This window comes from Urocampus carinirostris, chromosome 2, assembly GCF_059441175.1.
Source record: "Urocampus carinirostris isolate Australia breed hairy pipefish chromosome 2, RoL_Ucar_1.0, whole genome shotgun sequence".
NCBI lineage: Eukaryota > Metazoa > Chordata > Actinopteri > Syngnathiformes > Syngnathidae > Urocampus > Urocampus carinirostris.
In genome coordinates this window covers 47,789,293-47,814,206 of record NC_142350.1, presented here as the reverse complement: position 1 = coordinate 47,814,206, position 24,914 = coordinate 47,789,293, and the positions used below count along the sequence as shown (strand labels likewise).

The window sequence follows — 24,914 nt, the reverse complement described above, 5'->3', positions numbered from 1 at the left end:
AGCTTATAAAAAGCTAGATTCTCTTTCAAAACAAAACTACACAGATTTGAGTGTATTTAGTTCATTATTAATTTCTTTTTACACAAATCCAAATTATATTGTATATTTTATTGTTATTTTATTTCATATTTTTCAATCATAAAATAATCAAAATATTCTTTGTTTTAAGTCGTATTTTACATTATTATATGACAATTTTTTGAGTATTCCAATGATTTTAAAACTGATTTTAATTAATATTTATAGAAAATGGGAATAAAACCAAATAGGAAAAAATACGAATTGGGTGTATTTGGTATTCTATTTCTTTTTTAAAAGTTTTAAATAGAAATAAACGCACTTCAAAAAGTCCAGTTAGGAAAATAGTTTTTTTAATACATAATTGAATAAATATTTTTAATATTAAGTTCATATTGTTTAATATAAATAAGTAAAATATCGATATTTTGTTTTTTTGTTCAAATTCTTTTGAATATTATGATAATTTTAGGATGTATTTTAAGGAATATATTTTTAGAAAAATGGGAAAAAAAGCTCAAATTTTGATTAGTAGTTTTTAGTTTTTATTGCAGAGTTATTTTATTATTACAGTTTTTGTGGCCCTCAGAGGTAGAACTTCGGACTTGTGTGGATTAAATAATAAAACTAATGATTGATTGAGATTTATTGTTTTAAATATTTCTAGTAAAATAGGTCAAATATATAACCATCAAAACTTAGCCATCGAGTTTTTTCCTTTTTTACCGGATTAAAAAAATCGGAAAAATACTGATAAATTATAATTAATTTTATTATTATAATACTGATGATAAATTATCTGCCAGTGAAACCTTTTTAAGAGGTACTAAATTGACTTGACTAACTAAATTTTGGACTCTTTTAGGCTAAACAATACAATTGATGATTGATAATCAATTTGTTTTCAATCGTTGCACCGTAACAGTAAAAGCAAAAAAAAAAAAAAAAGAATTGTCTTTATCTTCAATATAAATAAGGCAAATTGTTGAACCAACCCACCTTCTTGTAGCTGCTCCCCATCATGGTGATCCGCCTCCTCTTGTGCTACATCGGGCCCTTCACATGATGCCAATGTGACATTTTCCCGGGCTGGTGGCTCTGTGTTGGCCTCCTTGAGGCGTTTTAGGATCTTGGGGGCTGTTTGTGACGGAAGGACTTCTGGGGCGTCCTCCCTGTGCCAGTGTGCAAGACGAGAGCAGAATTATAAACACCGCAAAGACGAGAGACGCGGACAATGTCTTTTCAGGTCAACACTTTAAATGTTTCATTTCAATTTGACTGGTATTCAATTAACCTCAAATTAGAGATAAAACAAGGTTATCTGATCGTTACGTGGTGCCATTTCTGAGACGTGTACTTTGTCTAGAAAAATAATCTAATTTAAAATGTTTATCCATCCATCCATTACCTGCACCGCTTATCCTCAGTAGGGTCGCAGGGGTGCTGGAGCCTATCCCATCTGTCTTCGGGCAGTGGGCAGGGGACACCATGACATGCATGTTTTTGGAATGTGGGAGGAAACCCACGCAATCACGGGGAGAACATGCAAACTCCGCACAGGAAGGCTGACATCAGAACGATGCCACACACGCGCTAACCACTGCCCTGCCGTGTCGCCCTTACAATGTTTATTTGCTTTCATTTTTTAGTCACGATATGTTGCATTTTCTCTAAAATCATTACCTGTCTTTGAAATGTATTTCCAATTGTTGATGTGCGATTATTACATTAGAAAAATATTCATACAATTAACCTATGAATGATTTTCTATTTACATTTTATTTTAATCATTTAATTTTGAATATATATATATATATATATATATATATATATATATATATGTATTAAAATTCAAGCGATATGAATCAAATTTAGTGTGAACCATTTGAGGCAATTAAATTTTACTCGTGGCTGTTATTCCGATCATAAATGTAAAAAACAATAAATTCATGAATTATACAAAATAGAATTATTGTAGAGGATAGTATAGCAGTGTTCATTTTACCTCTGAAAAGTGATGGGTCCCGGGGACTCGCATGCTCAAAATTCTATGGGTCCCAACAGAGATCTATGGGTCCCCAAAATTAAGTGTTATCGAGGTTGAAATTGTAAATCGGCGACAAATATATAAATCTATATATTCATGCAGTTTTAATCATTAGTTTATTGGTAATACAAATCAGTTATCACTTCAAGATTTTTTCAGTTCACAACAATATTGTACATTATACAAAATAATATTGCTGAAATAATTATATTAATCTATATTTTCACTCAGTTTTAATCATCACAGTTAATTGGTAATACAAAGCAGTTATCACTTCAGATTTTTCAGTTCACAATATTGCTGAAATATTAGCCTATATATGCATACACTTTTAATCATCACAGTTAATTGGTAATAGAATGCAGTTATCACTTCAGATTTTTCAGTTCATATATTCTTCGTGGTTTGCTGTCCCGCCACAGTAGTAATGCCTTCTTAAGGTCCAAGCCATTATCATCCTCCTCATAGCGTCACCAGGAATATAATTTAGTCCATTTGGGCAGAAAAGTCATTTTCTTGCTAGGAGTATTCTTGTTTATTTTCTTTCGTCGAATCGTTCGCTTCGACACACTTGTTTTGCTTGCCTACGCGATCTTCCGAAGAATTTCTCCACCGTTTTTTCATGCCGGAATTATTGCCGTTGTTATCACTTTCTGCATTATGTTTCGACTTATTACTGACACTGAAGAAATTACCAATTTTGTGTTGATTTTCACCTTCCTTCGACGACAACCACCACAACACTGACGTAATCTCGAAGCAACGAGATCTCGTTGGCCGAGATCGGCGTGCAGACAAAAACTCGAACCGCGGATGGATTTATTAACCCATAGTCCGCTAGCCTCACACTGCTGATCACGTCACAGAGCATGGCATTTGTATATGGCTTACAACTCAATACAGTTAGCGTGACACAGTCTGAAGCACAGAGTATAATAAGTTGTCCTTACTAATATTCTCCCAACCATATCTACTTGCATCAAAGCCATATTTACAACTATAAGAAAAAATAATGAAATCAGGGGGTCAGCTTAAATGCACAAATTTGGTTGTGTGTCACCAGTGGTAATGGTAGGCAGTGCGAAGGGAACAAACTAACGGGAAATCAATGGGGCAAATGTAAGCACAGAAATTACAGTAAAGACGTTCTGAATTTCAGTTTGTAAAACTATTTTTGCAATACACCATGCTTGGGAAAAAAATGTCTTGGAAAGTACTCAGCAGTTGAGGAGGAAATCTTCAAGTCGTTTGAAGCACATAGACAAAATGGATATGGAGTGTCTCAGCTGGGTGTTCATTATTACTTTTCAAATGAAGTAACTGGTAATGGTAACTAATTATTTTTTTCAGTAAGGCACCCAACACTGGTCACCACACAGAAAAACAAAACGCGACCACATTTTGAATTATCACACTTTTCTCCAGATGGGGCCCTTCGTGCCTCTCCCTTTCCTTACGCTGCTCTTTTCATGTCGAGCTCTGGGGTCCCGGGGGTCCCCGAGGCTTGCGGCGAGCTGCTGAGCTGAAGCTCCGCCAATCGACTCCTGAGCTCCTCCTTCCTGGAGATCTGAGACAGAGACGAGACAAGATGAGGATGTAATCGTGAAGTGAGATGGCGCCTCCACAGGCTGTTTATGAGCGGTCCATTAGTCAAAGGAGTGGGGTTAGGTAAGGAGACTTGGGTTCATGTCAGAATAAAATTCATTTGTAATTCAATAATGCCCTATTTTAGAAATTGTTACTATAATTTTTTCATCCAATTAAATACTGATTATTAGGGAAAACAATTGTTGGGTAATATATTATGAATACATCATTATTAGGTACATTTCATAACTAGATTTTAACTCATATTTTCATAATGTAAAGTCAAAAGAAGCAATGTAACCAAAATACCAATATCGTACAACAATGTCAACAAGACAACTAAAATGCCTTTTATTGCACAATATTTAGAAAATGGAGTCACTGGAAATAATGTGAACAGTACAATGCAAAAAAATAAAGCAACAATGAAACAAAAATACCAATATTGTATAATGATACCTTACATTTCTCAGTATTTTTATAATAAAATCAGTAATGCATTCGATTTCAGAAAAAAAAGTTATTAGTATTATGCAGAGCAGCTTTTTGCAAGTTTTTGGAAACACGTGGCCTCTTGGTGAGATAACTAACCTCTTTGTTTTTATTTGAGCAGTAAGTAAGCAGTTTTTATTACTCTTGTACTGCATAATATAACATCCACGCCTTATGGTTTATACAGTGAGAATAACTTGACAAATAAAGAATATAGAATGCTTTAATGAGGATTTGAGTGCCTATTATATGTCACAAAAGCAAAGGACATAATGTCATCACCAAATGATTTATTTTTCAACAAAAATATGAAAGACATGAATGATGCACTGCATAATTGTACAATGCGATACCTAAAATTCTGGAACAAAATCGTTTTCCACCAGTAATTTAGGATCTAGTATCAGTATTGTCACACAGACGCCACCGCCCGTCAATGCTGAGGTCCGGCTCATCTCTAAAGAACGGGATAACGCTGTACACCCGAAAACAAAGGCAACCATATGATGAAGCTGCTATATCTGAGTTAGATCAGCAGGCATTTCCTGATACTGGTAACCATGGAAACCAGTACTGTTTCATGTGGCGGAGAAAAACCCGACGCAAAAACAACGACCTCGAGGAGAATGGGCGCCGACAAGCTGTGCTTACCCAAGACACACCACAGGAAGTGGCGCCCCTACGTCTATGGTGGTTAAGGGATCATTAACTGTCAAATTTGATGAATTGCATTATTGAAAGCAGGAATCACAATCTTAAAATTTCTTATGAATCATAATTTTTTTTAAACAGATTTTTCAGTTATTAGGCTCAGTATAAATACAAAAGCCTGACCAATATATATATATATATATATATATATATATATATAAGGTATAGCCCTTTCATAGCCTATGTCACATGTGATGTCGCATTTGAAATTGTAGGCAAAAGAATACTCCGCGCTGGTCAACCAGTGAAGAAACCAAGCTTTCGTTTCTGCTACTATGGTGTTCAAATGTGATGTTGTGTGTGTGGGTTCCAGAATCGGAGTTAAAAACTCCTGATCAAAGAAAAATCAGAGAGTTGTGGTGCATTGAAGCAAAAAGATTGGACCGAGGCACTCATCAAAAATGCTCGGGTTTGCAGCACACACTCCATATCGGGTAAGAGAAATTAAAGTTTATGATTGTTAATATTAAGTCCATATGACTTATTGTATCGGAAAAGTAAACGGACACCTTGTAAAATGTACTTCAAGCTTCAAAGAAAAGTTGTGGGGATCTTTTTTTCACCACTATTTTAGATGTTCAAGAACCCTCAGCGTCGAGTGCTCATTAAGTTGATCTTGAAAGACCGTTACACGCAGCCGTTGAAAGCAACAAGTTTAAACGTTGCAAATAAACAAGCAGCATTAAAGTGTCAGCTGAAAGCAGATCAATGCCACAACAGAATCCCTTCAAGTTCAAACTTCTAATTAGAAGCTACAAAGAAAGTTCACAAAGTTGCAAGGGGAAATACAAGATTTATATTTGAGATCTTAGATATTTAGTCTACACACCCTGACTATAATGACAGTGTATTTTTTCAACCAATAGAATACAATTGTCTTTATATTCATTGATAAACAACATGCGAACATTGTTCATCGCAAGAGTAAACGTGGCACTCCAGGATTAACATGTAATAAATACTTAAAAGATAAAAATAATACAGAAGAGAACATTAGGATATATAATATTCACACCTCAATAGTTATAGACTGTCTTAAATTGTATGTAAATGGTAAATGGTCTGCATTTCTATAGCGCTTTTCAAGTCAATGAAGACCTCCCAAAGCGTTTTACAATGTGCTTCACACTTACCCATTAACACACACACTCACACACAAATAGGGAATCAGCCATGCAAGGCGCCTACCTGCTTATTGGGGGCATTAAATCATAAAATAGTGCAAAGACATGAGCCGCAACCCTGTGCATAAATAAGAAGATAAAATGAAATATAAAAACCGTATACATTTTTCTATACATAGGCCCAAAAAAAAAAATCAGCCCAGTTTTGTTTGCTTTTGTGGAAGTGAAGACTAACCAGCACTGGATGTCTTTTGGACATTGGATTTTGGTGAGGTTCGACCAAATTGGGTTGTTCAGGGCCGATGCAGTTACAGATCATTAGCATTGAGAGGCGGCTGATAACCGATATTTGGAGCTGATATTTATTTGCTGTAAAAGCTTAATAAATGGGGTAAGACATTTTTAATAATGCAAAAAAAACAAGCATGGAATGTTTGCTATAATTCAAATTGAACTCGAATAGATCTCTGAAACCTTTAAGAATAAATAATTTAGAATTTCAACACAACTAACATGACTCATCTTTCACTCAAACCAAAAACTAAAAGTGCAAGAAATAAATTAGACTTAGCAGCAATCTGCGGCACTTATTCTCTCGAGGGTTGCGGGCGGACAGGGGCAGGGGACACCCTGAACTGGTTGCCAGCCAGTCGCTGAGCACACAGAGACAGACAACTCACTCACTCATTCACACCAAGGGACAATTTGGACCGGCCAATTAATTAGCAGCAAATTGTATAGAGATATTGTATATAAAAACATATATAACTCCCTGATTTTTTTACAGTAAATAAATACAAATGTCAATACAACTAAAATGACTTAATTTAACTAAAAAATTAAAAAGTGCAGCGAAATTTCAATGGCTCTCGTGAATTGAAAATTGTGGGCGGTCCTGTTTTAAAGCCAAATTGACAAACTAATGTTATGGTAAGAGCTAATCAATTAGCCTTCCATTTCAGCATGCTTTTGATGCCCTCTCTCTCCCAAGCACAAGCACACATGCTTGATTGATCGACTAATGTTTGGATAAGAGCTAATATATCAGTTTCCACCTGAACGTGCTTGCTAAAACAACCTAAGTACATTTTTTATTCTATCTCTTAATCACACACGAGATTTTCTACCACAGACTTTTAGTAATCCAAATATTATCAGCAGTCTTAATTCAAAGACAACCAATGGAATAGAATTATTTTAGACATGATTTAGTCCCAAAATACCAGTCAAAATTGTATTATGTTTACCCAATTTTCGTCGGTCCAATTGTAATATAAAAAAGTTGTCATCATAATTACACATATAAATTTTCCCCCAAAAGTCGTCTATTCATCATCTTTAAATATATATATATATATATATATATATATATATACATATATATATATATATATATAAAATGTATTAGTATTATTTTTTAATATACTTACTTTATTATAAATAGCAATGAAGACAATTCTATTCTACAGTGCCTTATTTAAAATTTGGCTTCATCAATTGTCCTTTAAAATTTAAACAGAATACATAACAATTACAATGTAAACATTATTTTGCGTGCTTGCAAATCAAACAGTGTTCACCACGCTGTAATCAATTCTATTCTTTATATACTATATCCTCTTTATTGGTTCAACTTTCTCTTTTCAACCAAATTAAGACGTTTTGGGAACGAACATTGGATGTTTTTATTACGCCTTTTCAACATATTTTCAACCAGTTAATACCAAAATGATGCCAAAAGTGGATTTTATTTAGCCTATCCAATGTAGGTTTGTGCACTTTTTTAATGGCCAAAACTCAAGCACTTTTTCAGGACTTCAAAGCCAATATTCCAACTTCTCCAGTATCGTTAAAACTAAAAATCCTGTCTGAATCATGTACTTTGCGGATCCACAAATATATCTTCAATTTGCATATGCTATTTTTAATCTTTCATGTACATCTATCAAGTCATATTATTTTTACATCTTGAGTAACTTGCTAATATATGTGAATAGGTGTTAGATAGATAATAATATGTAGCTTACATTTTCAGTTGAAGGAAGTTCTTCCCATTACAACCACTGGGAAACACTAGCCTAATTTTTGCATGGCCCATAATAAATGTCTATAAAATACACATTTAATGGTGCCCTGCCTGTGTGTAGCATACCCTTGAGTGCAACCCACTTCATACAAACTAATGCCAGTTTCAGATAATCATGAGGAAAGAAGAAATGCAATGGCTAAGTGAAGCAAACAAGAGAGCAGTCTCAGTGTACGTTTGAAGCAGACTTGACTAGAAACACGGCAACAATTTCAAGCATTTAGAAACACTTCACCTAAAATTCAAGCACTTTTAAATCATTGAAAAGACAATATTACAATTCAAGCATTTTAAATAATTGCAAGCATCTGTACGAACCCTATAATCGTTGTTGTATTTACCGTATCGATTGTAATCACCTCCCCGACCCAACTTTGCTATAGACAAGTCTTTTTGACGTGTTTTACATTAGTTTTTACGGGGTGGAAAGCATTAGTCAATTTCAAAAGGCTCGGCTGCTATATTGTGCTTTTAAAACATATGCGTGGGCAGTGAGAATTGTATATACTGTATGAGATAAAAATCTCCTCCAAAGCAGAAAAATGTGAAAAAAATGAGTGTTCGTGTACCTTGAATCGCTCCTCAGAGTTGAGACTGATTTTGATTTCCAAGTTGGAAATCTGCCGCAGTTTCTTCTGCAATTTCCTCACCTCCCCCATTTGAACCCCCAAACCTCTTTGCTCGTCTGCCTCTTAAATTGGCAAAATATTAGAAATGGGAAAAGGGAGGAAAGGCGGAGGTTCGTCATTAAAAAGGGTCTTAAGGGGATTTCGAAAAGAGACGTGGGAAGACTGTTGTCTGGGCAAACGCCGGATGTTGACAGGCTGAATGGTTCGGTCTGTTCCTACAGCGACATCAAGTGGACTATCTTGGAAATAGACGTATTTTACACAGCATACCATTTTTAAACTGAATCGTTGTATGTTCATGTTCACTTGTCTCATCTCATCTCATTAGCAGTACCGCTTATCCTCATTAGGGTCGCGGGGGGGGGGGCTGGAGCCCATCCCAGCCATCTCCGGGCAGTGGGCAGGGGACACCCTGAACTGGTTGCCAGCCAATCACAGGGCACGCGGGGACAGACAACTCACTCGCTCATTCACACCTAGGGACAATTTGGACCGGCCAATTCACCTGACATGCATGTTTTTGGAATGTGGGAGGAAACCGGAGTGCCCGGAGGAAACCCACACAAGCACGGGGAGAACATATAAACTCCGCACACGAAGTCTGGAGCTGGATTTGAACCCACGCAGGAGGTTCCCATGACATGAACTGTGCCGCGCATGCGCTAAACACTGCGCCGCCGTGCTGCCCCACTTGTCTCATTATTTATCAATTCATCACCAAACAGGGTCGTTTTAAATTTGTGTCAACAAACGAAAAACTACTTGTTGATGCCATTGAGTTATTTTAAAATAACTATCGCGATACATTGAAATGAAAGGTCGTAGAAGCACCAGTTCCTGTGGAGTGTCTTGGGCAATTGCAGCCTGGTGGCACCCATCCCTCTGCAGGCAGACAAAATTTAACAAATAAAACTGAATTTCTAGAGCGCTTTTTAGATGAATTGCAACAAATAGTGCTGTAGAGATACATTCAATGAACAAAGAATAACATTTTCAATGTGAAATTTATTTCTACGTAACTATTGATGTATTTATTAGCTTTTTATTAAACATCGTGTTATTACAAACAAACTACAATATTAAAAATATTATATATTGCTACATTATCCATCCATTATCATGCAGATCATCCTCAGTGGGGTCGCGGGGGTGCCGGAGCCCATCCCAGCTATCTTCGGGCAGTGGGCAGGGGACACCCTGAACTGGTTGCCAGCCTGTCGCGGGGCACACAGAGACAGACAACTCACTCTATGATTCACACCTAAGGACAATTTGGACCGGACAATCAACTTGACATACATGGTTTTGGAACGGGGAGGAAACCGGAGTGCCCGGAGGAAAGCCAAGCATGCACGGAGAGAACATACAAACTCCGCACAGGAAGGCTTGCAGCTGGATTTGAAGCAATGACCTCAGAACTGTGCCGCGGACGCGCTAACCACTCAGCTGCCGTTCCATTGACGCACTATCCACTCATCTGCTGTGCCGACTTATTATTACATTATATGTTATTTTAATTATAAAACTTTAATATATTGAGGGAACAATAAACTCAGCACAATTTCGTAAGAATAAATAAAATAAGATCTACGAAATGTTTAACTAAATACATGAGGGAAATCTGAAAAAGCCATCACCTAATGTGACATCACAATCCACAGCTCCAAACAAAGTAATAAAACACACATATGTACACACACACACATATATATATATATATATATATATATATATATATATATATATATATATATATATATATATATATATATATATATATATATATATATATATATATATATATGTAACCGCGGTGTACGTGTCCCACCAAAGATCCACATTCAGGCTGGACTGGATGATGAGGTTTTTATTATTACAGTTTCTGCAAATGGATGAGTCACAACATTAGGTTTTCTGTTGGCTTTGATCTCTTTGATCTCATTGCAGTTCTCTCTCTTGTAAGACTGCCAACAAAGCATATCAAAGAGCTTTCTATTCACTTTACAGAAAATACATTTTAGAATATCACAATACATTTTTACATCTTTACATTTTAACAAGATACTTTTAACAAGAGATCGTATAGTGGATTTTTAACGTTTACAATGGATTCAACATATTTTTCTTTCGTCTGAATTTTAACCAACATCATCCTTTTTTAATGTATATGAAAAAATAGAAATAAAAACAATAATGAGTATAAAAACGGGTACAAGTTACCTGCAAATGGATGAGTCACAACATTAGCTTTTCTGTTGGCTTTGATCTCTTTGATCTCTACAAGGGGAATTCATAATTTAGTAAAACAGAAACAAAACGAAAATAAACCTAAACAGCTTGACAATATCAATCACATTACTGTGCATGTTGAGAGATTTGTCAGCTGGGGTTATAATGTTTAAAATTAACTTATTTTGTGGAGCACCAAAAGATGTGTCTTACCATTGCAGTTCTCTCTCTTGTAAGACTGCCAACAAACCCCGCCTCCCGGTCACATGTCAGAAGCCAAAACCAAACCCCACCCCATACCAGCAGAAAGCACTGTTGGACTCATCATTGCAGGACATTTACCAAAAACTATACACATATTTCAGCAGGAATTTCAATAAAACAAAAGTTATTATTACACCCGTTACATTTATATTTCTTGATACTCCTTTTTTAAGAGTGTATTTTTTTGGTAAATTATTTTAATTTTTACATAAATTTGAAATAAATACAAATGTAAAACAAAATGTCAAATGTGAAAACCATTTAGACAAAACTATATTATGTATTCTAACGAAACTGTAATTTTATGGTCTTTAGCATGCAGCTATTCAGTGATCTGAACTAGTTTCTGGCCCATATTGTACTTCTGCACGGTGGCCCATAAAGCTGCTTTCCATACTCTCAAATTCCTTCTTGAAATACGGGAAGATGAGATAGAGGTTTCTCTGGTGTTGTTAAAACTTGTCACATAGGATGCACAAATTAAAAAGCTATTGTTTTGCTCCTTCCCTCCCTGAAATCGGCCTGAATTTGGCTAGGATGTTTTCAGCCTGTAGTTTCATCCTGTTCAGTAGGATATTTAGCATAAATTAACACACATTGCTGATGAGACTGATGGTTCCGTAAATGTGCATAGTTGGAGGTTTCCCTTCTTTGGGAGCATAATTACTGGAACTGTTGTCCATGCAGATGGCCACTGTACTGTTTGCCAGATCCTTTTGCAAATCTTTGTCAAAATGTATATGTTGGTACACCACCATTTCTATATGAGTTATGACGAGATGTTGTCGATTTCTGGAGCGTTTCTGCTCATTGAGTTCTTCTCGGAGGATAGGGAATTCGTCACTTTCCCCTGAGCCAGAATTTGGGAATTTTTCTCTGTGTTGGATGGTAGTAGTTTGGAGCAGTATTTAAGTATTTGTGCTGTTCAAAAAAGGCGGTGCCATTTCCAGATGTGAAGTCACCATGCACAGCTCCAAATTACGTAATAAACGCAGAAACCTTATTGCAGTACATCAACCGCATTGCGTTATATTTAGACCTCTTCCTACTCCTTTAAGAGCGTTTTTTTCTTCAAACAACATACAAATCGATTCATAAAATACCCATCTAAATTCACTTTAAAATTACTAAACTGTAATAGTATGTATTTTCGTAAAGCGGCGCCATTACCGGATGTGACGTCACCACGGACGACTCCTTTTGTCTGACGAGGAGGAAGTGAAGCGCCAGACGAAGCAGCCGCCATCGAGGGTGAAAAAAATCTTGGGGGAGGAAAAAAAAAAAAAAAAAAAAAAACTTCTACGTGTTTTTTTTCCTGGAGGGGGGGTAATCCACACATTATCGTGGAGGGGGGAGACCAAGTGCGCAATTGGGTAAAGCTTCCTTTATTTATGTGTTTGCTTGCAATTTTGAGGCTACAATGTGCATGACTCGGCAGGCGGAAGTGTTCGTGCGCGAGCGTGAGCGCAAACTCGTTGTCGTTTCTTTTTTTTCTATTTTTTTTTTTACTGTTTTTTTTCGTCATCGGTTTTTTCTTTTTTTCTTGTTTCCCCCTTGTCTTTATTTGTTGGCAGTGCGATGACAACCGTGCTAGCGCTTCTTGCTACCAAGCTAGCCTGATCTATGATCTCTTAATTTTGTCTGGAAATAACTATCGGAATCTAGCGATGCTTTTTGTGCATATTTTGGGGTGACAATATAATTTTGATTAAAGATTGTGATATTACAATCATTATTGCGTTCACGAAAATTCCAGGCCACACGATGCTAAAATAATCTCGATCCTCAAAGTTTTATTGACATATGACGTTAAAGACCGTAATTCGCCTGTATAAAGTCATAATATGATAATTATTAGACCTATTATGCCACAAGACGGGTGTTGGAACATATCCGCTCAAATGTAATGGCAAATCAACTTTGATTTCTTCTAGATGTACAATTATAATCCATTTTAAATCTATGTTGGCCTGGAGAGCGATGGGTGCCACCAGGCTGTACTTGTCCAAGACACACCACAGGAAATGGTGCCCCTACGACCCTAATGGTGAAGGGATACAACCAACCTGTAGTATATCTACTTTTTATTGTTCGAATTGAATAAAATTGTCTTTGTTGTCATTGAGTACAACTTAGTGAATCGTGTTTACAAGGAGATTAGACGTGACACTCCATGATAAACATGTTATAACATACTTGAAGGAAAAGGGGGGGGGGGGTATTTAGGGTATACGGGCAACATTTACAAGGCAGTGATTGTAGACTGGTCTAAGTTTTACATGCATCAGTAAAATAGTGCAACGACATCTGCAACGTTGTACAAAAATGAAAACATCTTAAATGAAAATGAAAATTTTTTTCTATACATATGCCAGATATTGTGCTGATTTCTTAACTAATGAAAACTGCGATATTATGGGGTATCGTTGATTATTGGACGTGAGCTTGACAGGAAATTAAAGTAAATCCTTTATTGGGGTGAAATACAACCATTAATTTTTTTTTTTTATAGATTAGAAAAGTAAAATGGTAAAAATCATGCCTGTGTGGGAAAGAAAGAATAGATGTATGGTAACTAAATACAAAAGAAGTCTAACTGTATGACTGTGCTCTGACTTGGTATCGACAAAACTATGATATTATTCTATTTTGGAGAAATCAAAACACCATAAACGACGACTTCCATAAAGTCTCTCGAAACAGAAATACCAATAAATGTCAATTGGTCATCCATACGAAAGGAAATTATCTGCAGAAAGTGCAAACGTGAAGCTGTAAAAAGTTTGGAATTGAATTGAGGCTAAAATCCTGACACCTAGGACAGCCATTATAGTGACGATGTCATACATTAAGTCACAAATCACACACAAGAAAATCAGAAAACCCTATATTTTATTCCGCCATGTTGCGTTGCCATTTCACTGTCAATTCATCATATTTGTCTTTTTTTTTGCTTTCAGGAATAATGGAGGATTCTCATTTTAACTCCTCTTACTTCTGGTCTCCCATCCCCACTGTGTCAGGACAGGTAACACACATTCTTTTGATTGCTTGAGAGATCAATTTGCATTCATCCCATTTCAAAACACTCAAATATTACATCTTAAGAAAACGGGGTCGGCGGACTGATCAGAGAGATCATCTGTAATTTTGACGTAATTTTCAGGCTTTCTTTTTCTTACATGTTTAAGTGATTCAGTAAACGAGGTTCTGAAGATAGCTGTTACATAGTCAAGGGATTGAAAAATTTTTTTGAAGTAGTTATGAATGAAATGACCAAATTCTCATTTTCTCTACTGACATACTCGAGCAATTGACGTCCTTCTTCAGAATGTTCATTCTCGTCTCGATTCTTGCAGCTGGAAAACGCCATCTTCCTGAACAAAGTCAAAGAGCATCAGGAAAAGAGCGCCTCCTTTCCTCCCTCAGCGCCGCACTATCCAACCACGCTGCTCACAATCCCCACACCGGGGAGTAAAAGTGATGGCGGATCACACTCTGCAAGCGCTGCCCACTTGCACACACCGCACAGCAGCCAGAACATCACCGTGCTGCCTGTCCCCTCCACGGGGATCATGACGACAGGTGGGTCTATATATTTGTTCTACCTCATACCTTGCTATGGTGGGAGTAAAATTGTTATTATTGTTATTACAGAAATTATGAAGCAACAAAAGAAACGTCAAACCAAAAAATAAGAAAAAAAATCGATATAATAGAAACCAAGAATTGAGTTAGTTAAGCACATGGGACACACAATTAAAAATTAAGCAAACAGTTATTGCAAAAACATTTCTGAAACCATGAAGCGCTTCTGCATTAGGTAAGCAAGAATCATCAAACTGAACTATAAGCAAAATAAAATGGTTGGTATAGAAACCAAAAACAACATTGGGTAAAAACAGAAACCCTTACACAAAAAAGGAAAGAATGTAGTATAGTTGTTATTACAGAAATCCCTTCGTGTCATTTCATTAGGAAACACAATACCTTAGTCTGAAAAATGAGCACAATGAAATTGTAGCAAAATTTGTCATTATGGAAACCGTGAATTGCCTCTGAATTTAAAGAAAGAATAATGGTTTAAAAAAAAAAGCAAAAATTCCTATTTTATAAACCACAAAGTGCAACTAAACTAAAAAATATTAATGACAGAAAAAGTTATTTTAGAAAGCATGAGGTGCCATGGAAGTAAAGCCCAAAATATGCAAAACAAATTTAAAGCAAAAATAAAAACAAAGGACTTTTACCTCATTGATTCAGTCCATCCCCCAAGTCTGAGGACTATTTTTCTTTGTGTGTGTGTTTGCAGCGGGTCTGGTCATCACCACCCCCCAAGGTACATTGGTGTCTCCCACCTCATCACAGTCCTTTGTTTCCGGCCACCCGACCACCACTATGATCGTTTCCACCATTCATTCCCAAGGTGTGGTGGTGTACATATGTTGTTGTCAAAAGTGCCATTATTTCAGTAACCATTCTCGTATCGTTTGCTCTGCATCAAAGACAAAAAAGAAGACGGGACGTCCCACGTGGTGGTAGTGCCGACGCCGTCCAAGCGGGGGCGCAAAAAGAAGTGCACGGTGGCTGTTGGCAATGATACAGTCATCCTGGCTCAGCTCAGCCCTCGCGGACAGGTGAGATACATATCTTTCAAAGTGGAATACTGGGGGGAAAAAAGAGTAAGAAAATAATTTTAACATTCATCATGGAAAAATGTTTTTCTCAATTTTATCTTTTCATGATCTAAATCAGGGGTTGGAACCTTTTTTGGGCCACACAATACACTTTGAGACAAAATTCAACAAAACCCCTAAACCTGCTCTCCAGTTAAAAGCTCATTATTCTAGTAAAATAATAGTAATGCCCAAAGCCATTGTCCTATTTGAATACACCACTTAAAATGTGTCTCCCTCCTTGAGTCACTTAAGTGTGTTCAGGCTTATTTTGACTGTCATTTATTTAATGAATAATGGTTTTACGATGTGAGCAAAGTCGTATTGTAAAAAATGTCAAAAAATTCTGCAAACGAAGATCCAGACAAATTTACTTTTGTTGCAGACGATTTAGTCTGTTTCTGTTTTAATCAAATAATGTCTAAAGAATTATCAATACATTTAAAAGTAATATGTTTTTTATGGTACTTTTTTGTGGGTACATCATTTGGACTTGTTTTTTTAGCAAGTTGCCCGCATGCTGAAAACGTGTGAGCACCTCATCCAATCATGTCAACATGGATTTTTGTTGTTTTCTTTGGTAGCAGGTGACATCTTTGCATCATCACAGCCGGGATCCATACGATCTCTCAAATGAGGACAATGAACCCGGGCTTAAGGACAGCACCAAAACGTACAGGTAGGCGGGGCCCAATTTGCAACCTTTAGATGCTTTCGCAAAACTGCTTCGCATGACGTAGAGTGTGCAGAAACATGGAAAACATTTTGTGCTGCCTAGTTTCCCAACCTTTCACCACACAGCATGCGCTTTGACTTTTAGGCGGACCTAGCTTTCCTTTTTTCCTACTTTCACTGATATCTCCTTTGACATCTTTCCCCTGTGTGTCATGTAATCATCCTTCGCTTCCTGTTCCGTCACCTCGCGTCATCACCTCTCCTGGAAAACCCCGTCTTCCCCCGTTTTCCATTTTTGTGTCTCTCCCGCTTGTAGGTGCCGGATGTGCGCGGCGACTTTCTTCAGTAAGTCAGACATGCAGATCCACTCCAAGTCGCACACAGAGGCCAAACCTCACAAGTGTCCTCACTGCGCCAAGTCGTTCGCCAACTCCAGCTACCTGGCGCAGCACATCCGCATCCACAGCGGGGCCAAGCCTTACACCTGCTCCTACTGCCAGAAATCCTTCCGGCAGCTCAGTCATTTACAGCAGCACACACGGTACTGCAGACACCGCCCAACTTACCCTACCTGCCTCACTGACATCCGAATGCGTTGTGCTTATCGTGTAGATATTTTGGCTTGCATGGCATTGACCTCCCGTCCATATGATAACAGACAATACTTAATATATTGAATTTAAATGAAAGGTTATACTCTTGGAGTCGGCGATATAACAACATCAGGATCTGAAAATAACTGAAAGATTGTTACATTATGATCTTCTTTATTTTTAATCAGTCAGATCACATTAAGTAATTGTTTTTTTGCTTTACAATAGATTTGTCCTAATGGTCATCTTATACAACAAAGTGTACCTCAGGGGTGGCCAAACATTTTGAGTGGCAGGCCACATTTGGTTAAAAATTTTGGGCCAAAAAGGGCAAAAAAAGATTAAATGATTTAATTGTCTGCATCCATTAACTTAGCAATGCATTAAGAAAAATATCTAAATCATCTCATTTTTATTTATGATAAATAATACATGTAGACATCTACATATTTATTTTTTATGTGTTTATTAATTGACCATTTGGGTAAATTGGAATTAAAAAAATCCATATATTATGGCTCTTTTTGTGAACTAATTTGTATAATATGCAATAAAAAAAAATCAAATTGCAATCGAGTTTTCGATATATTTGATAAATATTTTGATCAATAATTGAAAAAACTATGCAAATACAGAATTAAAATGCATAATTTGAATGTTGGCGCAGTTTAACATCAATGCTTTGTGAAAAAAATGTTTTTGGAACAAGAGTGGCACCAAAACTGGCCCGCAGGCTGTAGTTTTGCTCAATACTGCTTTACATCGTTTACAACGACATCAGATGTGGCACTCGAGCATAAACACTTAATAAAGACTTTAAAGATAAAAACAAGCTAATAAAGATTGTTAAGATAACTCGTTTATTTTGTAACCCACCCTTCACACACACTCCAAACTGTATGCTGTCATTTATAGCAAAATTGACAAAATACAAGCTTAAAAAAACTGTCGTAAAATATAAATATCTTTTTTTTTTTCTCGATATAATCCGATTTTTAAATCCCATTGCGTTATTGAACGTATTTTGTCATCCATTGTTCATATGCAGCTCCAATTTCAACTTGTAAAGATTTATGACAATTTTAAGCAAAAGTGTGTGATCTGGACATCAAGTGTCCAAATAAATACAACAAAAAAATTGTAGGATTCTTTTAATAATTACTTTGATTTTAGTCCGTAAAAGTTGTACAATGGGGCAGTCCCAATATATGCTTTTTTTATATTTGCTGTTGTAACGCCAAAAATACTAGTTGCTCAATTTCCCACCTTTTGTTTAACAATAATGTATAAAAAAAATTCTGCTCCGAAAACAAAATCGACTCCATACATATACTTTTTAAGGAATTTTATTATGATTATGCTTATTATCTTTGTCAACACTTATCCCCCTTTTTCATTTATGCCCCACTTCCTACTAAATCTTGTTGCATGCTCTTTTCAACCCATGCTTTTCTGCAGTGTAATTAGTTTACCTTCTTTCATCGCTTTCCCAATAATGTTCCTCTGTGAATATCTTTGTCCTATGTAAAACACCAGCTTGTTTCCCTGCTCTGCTTTTGCACTACCAGTTTTCCATCCAGTTGCCTGAAAGTATTTGCATTTAGTCCTTGTTTGCACAAGCCAGATCTTGCTTGCCCATGCTTGCACATTCTTTGCATGTATTTTGTGAAAGGTGTGTACACAAACTTAGCAGGATCCACTCCCAAACTGTGAGTAATGTATGGAAATCAAAGATACAAGCAATTGATGTGACCTTTTGTAATGTAAAGGATAATTGTTCAATATGGAGTTAATATAGAGCAGACTTGGGTACTCCGGGTCTCGAGGGCCGCATGGCCTGCCTGGTTTTTGAGGTTTCCCGCCCCAATACAGGTGATTCCAAGCTTTTGCCAGCTAGCAAACAAACTCATAATTTGTATAACCTGATTTAAAGGAGAGAAGCATCAAAAATCATACAGCACATGTGGTCCTTGAGGACTGGAGTGCCCAAATCAGGTTTCATTATAATAAATAAAATACGTACTTGGACCTCTTTAAATCTATTAGTTACTTTTTATCATAATTAAATTTGTTATAATATTTTAAGTTACGAACATTGTACTTTTATAATGTCCCTTTCGTTTTGCAAAAAGGCTTTTTAATTTCAAAATGCTTTTTAATGGAAGAATGCCATCAAAATTGTGGGCTTGGCCGAGTCTTGATCCTTAAGATTGGATTTCCTGGACATTGGTCTTGCCCCTCCTACTGTAGGTTGATTGCGAGTAGGAGTCTATAATAATTTTTTAATGTATTATTTCCATAAAATATGTACACACTTTTATTTAAAATTATTAGTTAAAGTATTATCATGATTAAATATTTTATATTGTGTTTAAGAACATCATACTTTTGATCATAATTCTTTTTAAAATGTATTTTCAAGGGTTATAAGTAAAAAAAAAAAAAGACTTGTCAATAAAAATTGTGGGTGACTCCATGATCGATCCTTAAGATCAATTGTTTTTCCTTGCGCTTCTTGTGTTCTGATTAAAAGCAGGGCTTATTTTTCTGAAAATAAAATGCATTGTGGGTTTTATATAAAACCGTGGAAATTAAATTTGAAGATATTATTATAAAAGGTTTTACATTTAAAAATGACAATATTCAATCATGTTAGAACAAATTAATGATTAGAATTAAAACAATAGTAAGGTCATATTTCATAATATCATATTTTAATAATAATAATGAGATGTGTTATGCAGTTGTCTTACTTGGTAAAAAGTCAAAATGCCTTTTTCCTGAAAAATGACTCCTGCTGTCAATCAACTAAAAGGAGGCAAGGCAACAGGACCAACATGACAAACGTCCAGGAAAAGCAATCTATCTTAAGGATCACGCACAGGCCGAACCCACATACTTTGATTAAAAGCAGGAGTGATTGTCATAAAATTTTGAATTTAAAAGACCTTTTCGAAAATGATAGACATGAATTAAAAAGATATAATGTTTTTAAATAGAAAAGTTATGGAATATTATGCATATAATTTCACTAAGTGTATCATTGGGCTTCATTAGTAACCTGCTCAGCTTTAGGATGCTGATCTTGAGCTAACTTTGCTGAAAATTGTTCAAAAATGACATATAAAAATATTTCTCCTTAAAACATGTCTGCTTTTCTCTTTCAGCAACCACACAGAGTCGAAGCCTCACAAGTGTCCACATTGCACCAAGTCGTTCGCCAACTCCAGCTACCTGGCCCAGCACCTTCGCATCCACACGGGCGTGAAGCCTTACACTTGCACCTACTGCCAGAAATCCTTCAGGCAGCTCAGTCACCTTCAGCAGCACAACAGGTAACTAGGAAAATTGTTTGGGGTCCAAATTTTGCTTAATAACCTAGGCTTGTGCTCTGAAACAGGATCCATACTGGGGATCGGCCGTACAGGTGCACCCATATTGGATGTGAGAAATCCTTCACGCAGCTCTCCAATTTACAGGTGGGAAGAACCGTCGTGATTTGATAGATAGATAGTTAGATAGATACTTTATTCATCCCCCTAGGGAAATTCACACTTCCAGCAGTATCCTTGTGTTGAAAATAAAACAATAATAACGTAAAAGGAATATAATACATAAATACTATTATGATTTGCCATTTTGTGACATTCACTGATATTGGAGTGACAAACTTCTCCCCGAAACCTTCAAATAATTTACCCTGTAAATATTACCAGTGTATCCTAATTCTATAATCCCTTGTTTATCATGCACTCTGCTAGCCTTCACACCTCGCAATAGTAAAAAACAGAAAAAAGAGATGCCTCACATGACATTCATTTTCTCTCTCTGCCCCCGCTCTCATCAATAGTCGATTGGGGATATTGGATTGCAGTTCATTTTAGGCAGGCCACAATAGCCCACTGTAGCGTGCCAAACTGAAAATGTTTTGGGCTCAATCCAGTCCATTTTAGATATGGCTTAGTCTAAAAATAGACGTTTAAAATTGGGTAATTCTTTAATATGTTTTATTTCACTATATTCTGAACTTTATTTTACTGTACTGCATATGGTAGATTTGTATCTTTTTTTCTCTTTGTTTTATTATGTCTTTTCTAATTTTCTCTGATTTTCTTTTTCCCCCCCTTTTTTTTAAATTCTATTTTGCTTTCTTCTTTTTTTCTTTTTTTTTTTACAGTTTTTTTTTTACCCTTTCATCTTGTACATTTTTCTTTTTTGCTTTTTTCTTCCCCCATTTTTCTACACATTTTTATAATTTTCTTCACAAAAGGATGGTAAAAGAATTAGATGAACAAAGCGGGAATTTGGTCGCATTCACTCCATAGTTTGTCTTCTTCCTTGTGTTTTGTTGGACTTGTTTTCGGTTGCGCTACACGTGACAGTGACATTGAAACACTCACTGTCCCCTTAAAGGTAGAGAACTGCTACAGGGCTCCCACCGCTAGTGGTACAAACATGGTATTGTATTCCTATTGCATTGAAGGCACTAAAATAGTTCATTTTATTTCCAAGTCAGGTATACTCATGAAAAGAGTCACACCTGGCATGTGAGCCATTCAGCCCAAGTTTAGCCAATCAGAATGCAGAACACGATGCTAAGAAAATGGAGAGTAAAGTACAAGAGTATGAAAAGGAACTTGCCTCATTGCGGGGGGTTGCTTTCCAACTTTCTCACTGTTTTGTCTACCTCCTTGCCCCAATCAAGTCCCATCGCCGTCAGCACAACAAAGACAAACCATACAAGTGCTCCAACTGCAACAAAGGCTACGTGGACGCCGCCAGCCTGGAGGTGCACATGTCCAAACACACGGTCCGGCACGCCCGCATCTACTCGTGCGGACTCTGCAACCGCACGTACACTTCAGTAAGAGCCGTATGCATTTGTCAAGACAATTCCCGGTGGCCCGAGTGGCGACACACGCCTGCAACCTACTTGTCGCCATATAGTCACGCTCTCTCCCCTTTACCCTCACCCCAGGAGACCTATCTCGTGAAACACATGGAGAAACACGGACAAGAGCCGTTGAACGCTTCAGAACCTCAGCTCGGTCAAAGCCAAGCAGCCTCTGCCCGCGCTCAAGCCGGATCTAGAGGACAACCGGAGAGCACGGAAAACGCCACGGGCCGTGCCGGACACGGCCCGGGTAGCTACGGCAGGCCGGACAGCATGCCGTGTCCTTATGACTTGCACCAGTACAAGACTGTTTCGGCGGGAGACATCCAGTACAAACCCGGGAGTGTGTCGGACATCCCCACCCACAAGGATCTCTGCCTCACCGTCTCGTCTTCCAGGATCCCAGTGGAGCACCTCAACTCGTAAATGCCGACAAGGTGGAAGGACATAAGAGCAATACAAAACGAGGACCGTGCCTGGAAATTAATTTTGTGTTTGCTTCGCCAACAGGTTTTTATTTTGGCGAGGAAAAATGTGCGCGGTGAAAGAATTAACAATCCATCACAGTGATGGTTTTAAAAATGGAGAGGAAAAGATGCAAGAGAGTGCCTGTCTTTTAATGGCGTTTTTATCATCTTGGCGCTCCCGGACAAAAAAACTACGCGCAGGTCATAACCATGTTATGCTCCGGTGAATTTTTACATCAGTGTTATTAACTTTTATTGTGTGACATCATTTGTTAAAGGGACAAAGACATTTACAGTAGACCCCCGGGATACGATATGAATCCGTTCCGAGGTCGGGATTGCGAAACAAAATTGCTGTATAGCGGGGGATAGCAACTTATTGTTATTATCCAAACCTGAGATAAAACATTAAAAAAAAAATAGTATGCAGTAAGAACTAATGTGTAATATACGTGCATATGATCAAATAACAATATAAATATACCGTATTTTCCACACTATAAGGCGCACCGTGTTATAGGGCGCACCCCGAAAAAATAGTTTTTGGTCCTATATTTTCCATACATAAGGCGTACCGGATTATAAGGCGCTACAATGGGAACGTCGACAAAACAGTCAGATAGTTGAGTCAAACTTATTACCCCCTTAACATTCCCAAAGCTTGCAAAGAAGCAAATACGTGTCTCAGACATGTACGGAAACAGTGTCTGTACGATGTCACCAATCACTCAAATGCATCGTTCCAAATATCATTCGGAAGGTTAAAGTCTTGGGATTCAAGAAATGCCAAACATTTCTTAGTTTCCATTTTATTTTTTGCTGGCAACTGTGGACAGCAAAGTAAGAATTTTATTGTGCAGGGAAACTGGGTTCTTTACTGTGCACATGTCAATAAACACTTTGAATTGAATTTAGTTTGAAAATAGACTCATCACAGAAACATCAAGATCGTTCTAAAACAAGATACTGGGAAAATATAAAGCCACATAGCTCACCTAAGTTCTCTTGCAGCCATCACGTTCAATAATGATACGTAACCATGGTCTTCTTACAACCGTGAGTGTAGTAAATCTAGGAGAGTAAAATATTTACAAATACAGAATAGTAAAAAATGTTTTCTATATGCCGTAGTGCAACCCAACATGTGATTCACATTCATCTTTTTCGGCCAATTGCAGGCTTTGTTTCGCCCCTTTAGCCTATGCGAGCCTGTAAATGATAAAAAGGATCCGCCCCCTTTACCTCAGAATAACTTTAGCCAATAGTGACTGATTCAAATGATGATTGACACATTGGTTAGGAAATGAAACGCCGGTATATAAATCCCAGCATACACCGCGGACTACTTCGCCTTCGGGGGGAAAATCTAGTCGGCGGCTGCTTGCCGTAGTTGCAAGACTTTGCGACTTAAAATTGATCCACATAGGCACACTGTATTATAAGGCGCATGGTCAGCTTTTGAAAAAAATAAAGGCTTTTAGGTGCCCCTTATAGTGCGGAAAATACGATACATAGAAAGTGAGAAGTTTTTTTTCTTTTTAATCACCTTATATTTAATAATAGTCCTGAATGGTTCAGGCCAAGTCCAGGGCAGGTTGTGTGCCTTCTTCATATTTCTTCCAAATTGCAAGCTTAGTTTCCATGGTTATCATGATTTTGCTTCTCCCTTTATCATCACTGCAAGCCTTGAGACCCATAGCTAATTAATACACTTATAAGTACTGTAATGCTGACTCTTAAAGTCTTTACAAAGCTCACAAGATTTTGAACTGAAAAAAAATACAGAAATGCATTGTGGGAGATAGTTCAGCCATTCTTTTTTCAGCATTTTCATTTTACCGTGACACCAACCAATAGCAGACCAAAATTTTATGTCGATCAATAGCAGACAGGCATCTTGGTCACATAACTAGTCATACCTACGGACACCATAAAGTTTGAATGAAATTGTTGCTGTTGTAAAGTGGGGAAATGCCATAGAGGGGGGTCGTAAACACATTATTTCACACCGTAGGTCGAAAATAGCGTAAGGCGCGGAGGCCGTATCCCGGGGATCAACTGTATTTCCTTTTTTAAAAAGAAGTAAATACAATGTGTATTTGTAGATAGTATACTATCAGCTGATGTGTACCGTGTGTGTTAAAGTATTCACGCACACCCAAATGCGGGATCTCGCACTATCCCCATCTTTCTGCTTTTTGTGTATGTCTAGCAATTTAAATACATTAAGAATAACATTTGTTATACAGAACTCGGTCATGAAAGCACTTGCACATCTGACTTTTTAATATAATAAACATTTGGAATGACTCACTGGCTTGTTTATGCATTTATCATATTCGGTTGCTTAGTATAAAAAAAATGAACAAAACGCCTAATGTCCTTGTCTTTGTTAAAATAATCAATAAAAGTTGGAAACACA

The 24,914-nt window shown here is 37.0% G+C and overlaps 2 protein-coding genes across 7 annotated transcripts in view; one reads left to right on the top strand and one right to left on the bottom strand.

The window, feature by feature from the left end:
- LOC148372193 (telomerase protein component 1) overlaps positions 1 to 8,889 on the bottom strand; it is a 24,140-nt gene extending 15,251 nt beyond the window's left edge. Inside the window, exons 1-3 of the mRNA XM_088326816.1 lie at positions 8,635 to 8,889; positions 3,523 to 3,632; positions 1,018 to 1,190 (exon numbers count right to left, since the gene is read on the bottom strand). Of these exons, the coding sequence (XP_088182942.1) occupies positions 1,018 to 1,190; positions 3,523 to 3,632; positions 8,635 to 8,724 (373 nt within the window). The 5' untranslated portion in view covers positions 8,725 to 8,889. The remainder of the gene's footprint in view (positions 1 to 1,017; positions 1,191 to 3,522; positions 3,633 to 8,634) is intronic.
- On the top strand, positions 5,224 to 24,914 carry znf384b (zinc finger protein 384 b). Of its 6 annotated transcripts, none has more exons than XM_088326811.1 (11): positions 12,400 to 12,560; positions 14,148 to 14,215; positions 14,547 to 14,772; positions 15,500 to 15,613; positions 15,694 to 15,824; positions 16,451 to 16,542; positions 16,855 to 17,079; positions 20,299 to 20,466; positions 20,532 to 20,610; positions 21,837 to 22,462; positions 22,536 to 24,914. In XM_088326811.1, the coding sequence occupies exons 2-10, from the start codon at positions 14,153 to 14,155 to the stop codon at positions 22,449 to 22,451; spliced, it is 1,713 nt and encodes a 570-aa protein (XP_088182937.1). In that variant the 5' UTR covers positions 12,400 to 12,560; positions 14,148 to 14,152; the 3' UTR covers positions 22,452 to 22,462; positions 22,536 to 24,914. The 6 variants fall into 6 exon arrangements, with proteins under 6 accessions (XP_088182936.1, XP_088182937.1, XP_088182941.1 ...); XM_088326813.1 differs by having other exon boundaries at positions 12,403 to 12,560; positions 21,837 to 21,995; positions 22,110 to 24,914; XM_088326812.1 differs by having other exon boundaries at positions 12,403 to 12,560; positions 16,448 to 16,542; positions 21,837 to 21,995; positions 22,110 to 24,914.